Source organism: Bidens hawaiensis, unplaced genomic scaffold (assembly GCF_021521415.1).
Source record: "Bidens hawaiensis isolate Kalapana, Puna unplaced genomic scaffold, B.hawaiensis_p1.1 tig00006295_1, whole genome shotgun sequence".
Classification (NCBI taxonomy): Eukaryota; Viridiplantae; Streptophyta; class Magnoliopsida; order Asterales; family Asteraceae; genus Bidens; species Bidens hawaiensis.
In genome coordinates, this window is record NW_027491420.1 from 868,564 (window position 1) to 875,960 (window position 7,397).

The 7,397-nt window shown below is 33.3% G+C and overlaps 1 protein-coding gene across 1 annotated transcript; it reads right to left on the reverse strand.

Moving 5' to 3' along the window:
• Positions 1-2,598: 2,598 nt before the first annotated feature.
• Positions 2,599-5,500, reverse strand: LOC143631951 (RHOMBOID-like protein 2). Its single transcript, XM_077100563.1, has 5 exons — positions 5,205-5,500; positions 3,980-4,143; positions 3,727-3,890; positions 2,917-3,167; positions 2,599-2,835 (listed from the first exon to the last, which is right to left on the reverse strand). The coding sequence occupies exons 1-5, from the start codon at positions 5,498-5,500 to the stop codon at positions 2,721-2,723; spliced, it is 990 nt and encodes a 329-aa protein (XP_076956678.1). The 3' UTR covers positions 2,599-2,720.
• Positions 5,501-7,397: the final 1,897 nt, after the last annotated feature.

Genomic DNA, 7,397 nt, shown 5'->3' on the forward strand with positions numbered 1-7,397 from the left:
CAAATCACAAGCTATTTAACACAAATTTGTTTTAACCAAATAACAATCAATAATAAAAGAAATACAACTATATAAATGAGATCCATGTTGTTCGGTTATGGTACAAGCTATCAGTTAATATGAGATCCATGTTGTTCGGTTATGGTACAAGCTATCAGTTAATAGTTTGGGACAAAAAGAATTTTATCATTTATTCAAAAGTTCGCATGCGCGCCTCGATGGAGACGTGGCAAGAATTCGCTTGGTAGTTTGGCTCATTATGGTAATGATACTCGCTATAGCAAACGAAAGAGAAAAAGAATTATACTCGATTTAAGAAGTAACCAACCTATAATGAAATCGTTTTCTAACGTATAAAAAAGTCTGGTGAACGGCATAAGAGAATCCAAATCCTTTATTTGCAGAACCTTTTGAACTGTTACTCCGTATCAACTTATTTGATACTAAACAAACATAAGAACTATAATCATTTATATTCACATCCAAGCACCATCCATATGTGCATTGAAAATGTAATATATATATTTCTTATTTATATTTATGCTAATAACACATTAAAAATTAACCATAAATCAAAGATTGATTGAGATAGTTGAATTCCATATTTAATTAGTGAGATCGATTAGCCATGGCTGCGTAGAACAATAACAACTGACACAAACTTCTTCTTTAGATAAAAAATTGTAAAAAATGCCTAAGCTTAAATTAGAATCCGATGATCAGTACAGTTATAACAACTTTCTACAAATCATGCTCTGTGCATATAAACAAAAGATACCTTGAAGATCAATCATGGTATCCTTGATTCAAAGTGGCACGATAGGGATAGGATCCAGATGAAATCGACTTTAAGGAATCAACTTATTGAATGACCACCAATCGTAAAGCAGGTGACCCGTTGGAAGTTGAGAAGTTGTGTCGAGGAGGCAATATACCACGAGCGGTGGTGTGGGGTGGTGGGAGAGTTTTCATCATCGAAGCATAGGATAGAACTGATTTTTAGGGTTTTTAACAAATAAAGGGTATTATAACCCGTGAGAGCTATTCGAGTCAAACCAAGCTAAATCAATGAGCACTCACCATTTACAAATCTAGCAATCTTATGGCGATGGCTTCATAGGGGTGGGGGACTACCAGAGCAAGACACGCGGGATTTTAAAGGTTTCGTTTATATATATTATTATATATTTCAATTTCTTTAAAAAAAACAAAAAAGAAAAAGAAAAAAATCCACTAACCAAACACCCTTTATGTGCGACTTAAATGAATTTTGGAAACGGAATATTGGTTCGTTCTGCCAAATCTCAATTTAAAATTTAGTTTTTCCTAGTCCAATGAGCATATGTTTTCTACATCGGCATTGAAAACTAGGGATTATTCCGTAGAATATTAATCAAGTTTTAGAACTGTTCCAATCAGATCACTGATATAATAATTTATTTCAATCAAGTCATTAAACTTTTAAAATTGTTTCAATCCTAGGTATTTTACCTGAATGATAGGTTATTTAGATTTTTTTTTGAGAAATTTTACCAGGATAATAGGTTATTCAAGTTTTACTAAAATTTGTAAAACAAACAAAATAAAATCACAATAAGTAGTTCCTGTTACTTCTAACTTCTTGTTCCTGGTTTCCTGATCACCAACACACCTCCACCTTTCGCAACTCAGTCACCACCTTCAGCCACCCACCACCACCACCAAGACTGTAACCACCTCCGGTCAAAATCAACACCACCACCACCTAATCTACTACGTTCCTCAACCAAACTCAACCCAGACCCGGATCAAAAAATCAAACCCTGGCAAAATTTTCGTTAAAAGTTACCCACTGGACCAAAAACCGGGTCTGACTTGGACCCGGCCCAGCTCTAGTAAAAAATGAGTCACTTCTCCCTCCGTACACGTTCTTCCAACCGGTAACAGTTATCTGCCGGGTCTGACACTTAAAACAGGTATGATGACGACCCGGAGTTCAAAGCCGGAGTGTCAAGTTTCGGGACTTGTAATTACGACCACGGCAGCATGCTTCAGCGAGGATCCGCCAGGAAACCCGCCGGAGAAATTGAAACCCGGTTTATATATATATATATATATATAAAGCAACATCTTATATTGACTTGAATTATATGCTATATTTATATATTTTTTTGAATATAAATTGTACAACCTACTATTATGGTCATATTTCTAGGATTGAAACAATTTTAAAAAGTTTAGTGACCTCATTCGAACAACTTATTATATTAATGACCTAATTGAAAAGGTTATAAAACTTTGTTACTATTTTAAAGATTAATCCCTCCCTAAAAAATAAACTGCATATCAAGTAGTAACTTTGATCCTATTTCGTGAATCGTGATGTTTTCCTTTTTATTTAAGTTTTTATGAAAATTCAAAAAACACTTTTCACAAATCTAGTCAAAAGATCTATGAAAAAAATCTTTAAATTGAAACAAGCCAATGAAGCTGCTTTAGAAAACATGGAAATGGCCACCCACATTGGATGAAACAAAAGTCCTTACTCCTTACCACAATATATGTTTGTTCTATACTTCTCTATAACATCCATATCAACCAAATAAATAGAGCTATTAATATTAACACGCGAAACAAACATAGCATAAACACGACCCAACTCAAAAAACAAATCAAATTCTGAAGAAAACTATGAAATTATCCACAGGTTACCCACACATATGAAAAGATGTATACCAACACTATGACTTATCACATTCCCATTTTGCAGTCGGTATGCAATTAAGGTAACGACACCAATGGCAATGCTTGGATCCATGTTCTCCATGAAACAGCATTAGTAAACCAACCGTAAATCTGCATGTCAAAACAAAAATGAAAAACGAACTTGCAATGGTTTAAAATGATTATCAAGTGGATCTAACAGCCAACGCTTACCCTGCAACTAGGAGTGCTAGTGCAAGCAAACCGAGCACATATTGATAAACTTTGTATTTGGATTTGACACGAACGTCAGCAGGAAGATTGTGCCTTTCTAACCAACCAAACCGAGGTCGAGGTAGTAAAATGAAACCTAGGAGGAAACCAGTCAAGAAACCACCAATGTGCGCAAAATTGTCCACAAATGGCAAAATTCCCACTGCTAGATTGACCACAACTATGACAACAAGTGTGAATAGCGCTGCAGCCTATAAAAATACAATTTCTCGATTTAATATACGATCGTTTTAAGAGAAAATCACCAAAATAGTCATTTCGACCAAGATAATTAACAAAATAGTCTTTTAAACTTTTAAAATTAGAGCGCAACAGCGTTACTTTGGCGAGCTAGATTTCAATCTTAAAGTCACGCAAGATTTCAATCTAGCCCAACAGATTAGACACAAGCAAGAAGTCGTATCAGATTTCAATAATATTCGAGTAAATAAAGAAGTCGTTTGAGATTTCAATCTTGGCAAATTTTGCAAATTTGTAAATTTTTTTAATAACGAAACGTTAATACCTAAGTAAAAAAAATTGTGCCAGATTTCTATCTTGAGCGGTAGATTTGACAGATTTCTGAAGTCGCTTTCTTTATTAAAAAGAAACAAAGGCAAATGATATTTGAGTATATAAAAAAGTCAAGGGCCAATTTGTCAGGTCAATAATCAAAACGGTCATTTTGGTAATTTTTTTCCCTTTTTCTAATCTTATTTGACACGAAAAAAAAAAAGAAAAAAAAACGACAATGATCAAATCCAACCTCACCTTGTTGGAATATATAGTCCAGTTTGTGATGAGTTCAGACAACATTGTCCCAAGCAACCCAAACAGAGCACCGGAGGCACCAACCGAGATGTTTCTTTGAATAAATAAAGCAGAAAGAACACTCCCGCCAAAACCCGACAATAAATAGATCACACCTACACGTACTATCGAGCATAACAAACATTATCTTGACAGTTGTATAAAAAAGATTATATTCAGAAACCCGACACAGAGTAATCAAAAAGGTACTTACGAAAACCAAACTGCTGCTCGAGCCGAATGCCAATGAGTACAAGACTCAACATATTAGCAACAAGATGAATCAAACCTGCGTGTAACCAATTGGCAGTAACAAGCCTCCATGCTTGATTTCCATGAACTATTTTCCGCCATTGAAGAGCTCCTAACTTCTCTAATCTGCATATTAACAGCAAAACCTAAACCTTATTAAACAAGCAAACAATCATAACCAATATAATCTCACTCATAACAGAGCCACTGGTACACAACTAAAAATCCTTTTTTTTTTTTTTCTCTTTAGTTATAAAGTATAATATCAGATAATATACTAATAATCAAACAATCATAATTATATGTAGGGATGAGATTGGTACCGTACATATACTGTTATAGAAGTACTTGTACCGAAAATCAATAAAACTAGGTACCGAGTACCGTATCGAATTTATTGGTACGATACGGTATAGACATCATACGGTATGGGTATTTCGGATTACCCGCTTCGGTACAGCTTTGTTTTCTTTATTGTTTTTTCAAATCTCCAATGATCTTGGTACCAATACGAATGCTGGTAGGAGTAACAAATAAACTGAATTGGTACGGTACCGGTACCGAGTATCAGCACACGTACCAAAATTGGCTAAATTGTAATGCTTACCTACTATATATTAATAATCGACTATACCATTTTAACATAAATATAAAATGGGTTTGGATCATATACAAATGAAATTAACGTGCTGATTGTGAGAATCAAGTAGAGTAACTATATATACAACAGTAGGGTAATTATGTAATTACATCTATGATACAATTACAAAATTATTCTACTTGTATATATAATTACTTAATTTATTCTCACAGTTAGCGCCATAGTTTCATTTGTACGATAGCTTTCCCCGATATAACATAAATAAAGCAGTTCCCAATAAACATCTACGAATTTTAAACGGGTACAAAATACCGAAATGCCCGTATCCGTAATCGTGTGCAGAAATCCAAAAATATTGGTAGCGATACCCATACCGATTAAGCTTAATCAGTACGAATACCTGTATTCGAAAAAAAAAAAATCTAATCCCCCATTATCTGTCATTCGAGAAAAAGGTAAACAAGATTTGAACTTTTCAAACACTGATTAAAGAAGTAAAGCTTCATTATCATATCATTATCATTAAAACCTTAAAAGTATAACTTAAAAAAAATAGAAAACTGAAACCAAATAATAATAATAATACGTGTTGGATGAAGCGCCAAAGAGAGGATTCTCCTTAAGTGGCTGAAACGAGAATCTTCCAAGAAACCTGGCGACACACTTGCCGTCGATCCGCAACCGATTATGCTTAGGGCAATTATTGACGTACATAATTACCACAAAAACAGCTATATTAATAACCACGAATACCGGGATCAACCATGAAGTCCAGTGAGTCTGTGTTCTCGAATAAGACGAGGATGAATTATTATTATAATTCTCCGTTCCGTTACCGTCTTTTGACCTTCTCCGGCGTTCCAAATCATCCCCAGACATCATCGGAATTGGAATTCGTTAGATTGGAATTGAAGGGAGGGTGGGGGAAGTCACTGGAAGAACGTGGGTTTAGTGGTGAGTGGTTGATTTGACGGCGTCTTCATCCGGTTTTGTTGACGAATGCGTGCCACGTAGGAGATGTGATGGACTATGGTCACAGGTGAAGTAGGAGTTTGTTTGTGTATCCAAATGGAGGAGTCGGTTAAATATATAAAACTTCATATATAAATAGATATATATATATGCATATATATGTATGTGTTATTATTTTAATGAACTGTAAACGGCAAATAGTCTAACATTATTAATATAAGGTATCACATTGTTGTTTTAATTAAAAAAATCCAACATACAAAGAAAAACAGAGATAAATAACCATTTAAAACATATTTCTAACTTATTCCATTAAATTAAAAAAACATATTAATTAAAACTTCATCGTGTACTGAAATAATATGTTGTAAGCTATGAATCGTAAACATGTAGATGTTGTAACATAAGTTGTGCTATAAAAACTATTTTTATTGAAATTATAAAACATTTAATTACACAACATAAAGAATGCTACAAATATGAATATAACAATGAGATATAATAATTATAATTTTGATTAAACCGTTTAATAATCAACAATAAAATCCAAACTTCGTGACTTAAACCACCATTTCAATCCAAACATCCATACATTCAGTCCAAACGTTCATAAATAATTTCCCAAAATCAAAAATAAAATAAAATAACAAAGTCTCAAAATTTTATAAAATAACAATAAAGACAATTAATTGCCTTTGTTACTCAATAAATGGTGATTATAATCATTTATTTTGAAACATTTTTCAACTTAAGAGTTAATGTTAAAAATTTAAATTGTTTATTAGGTGGATAATTTATTTATAGAAATTGTATATTTGGCATCCTATGTGGATAACCTAGTTAAATGCCATGTGGAAAAGATTTGTTGCTTTAATAGTATAGTAAGATTAAAAAAACAATAAGTTAAAAAGTGTTTGTTAATAAAAAAAAAAATCTAAAAAATCTAACGTTCGGATACATCTTTTCGCTTCCTGGATGCATAATATACTTAGAGTTGTGGGTCTCTTCGAGAATCTTCTCTCGTAATTTACTAACAATTGGCTCATGATTCTACTCCTCATTCTGAGAATTTTGTCATCACCTTTGACAAGGAGGTCAATGATACCATTCTTTTTCTCATTTTGAATGTTATTTTCTTTCAATGCTTGCTTTTGAGCCTTATTCAGCTATTCAATCAAATCAAACTCAAGTTCTTACCTTAAAGCTTAATCACCTTTAAATTTATCATGTTCTTTTCGACTTAAAGCGTCAACTACTCGGTTACCCTTGCCTCCGTGATGCTTGGTCTCGCTATTATAATCACTTAGGACTTCCATCCATCGCCTTTTCTCTTGTTACTTATATCTGACTAAAGATATACTTTAAGCTTTTATGATCGGTATAAACTATGATCTGCCTCCATAAAGATAGTGACTTCATAAATTTAAGGAAAATTGGATTATAATGATCCCAACTTTCTGTTTTTGGGCAATAATAATCCCAACTCATTTATTCCCACATGTGGTCCCAAAATTAAAAAAAAATTGGCTCTCAATGGCCCCCCGTTAAAAAAACCTAACGACGTTAAGTTTTTTCCGAATTTCAAACTAATTTTTTAGGGCTTTTTATCGGAAGAAGGATATGAGTCGATTGATGTAAAACTTGGTTCGAAACGATACTTCAAACAGCTTAATTTTTTGTTAATTTGAAGTTCAAACACCCGATTTGAATCACTAATCAAGCCATTTGAAGCATCATTTCAAGCTAAGTTTTATATTAATCTACTCGTATCCTTCTTCCGATCAGAAGCCATAAAAATCAGTTTGAA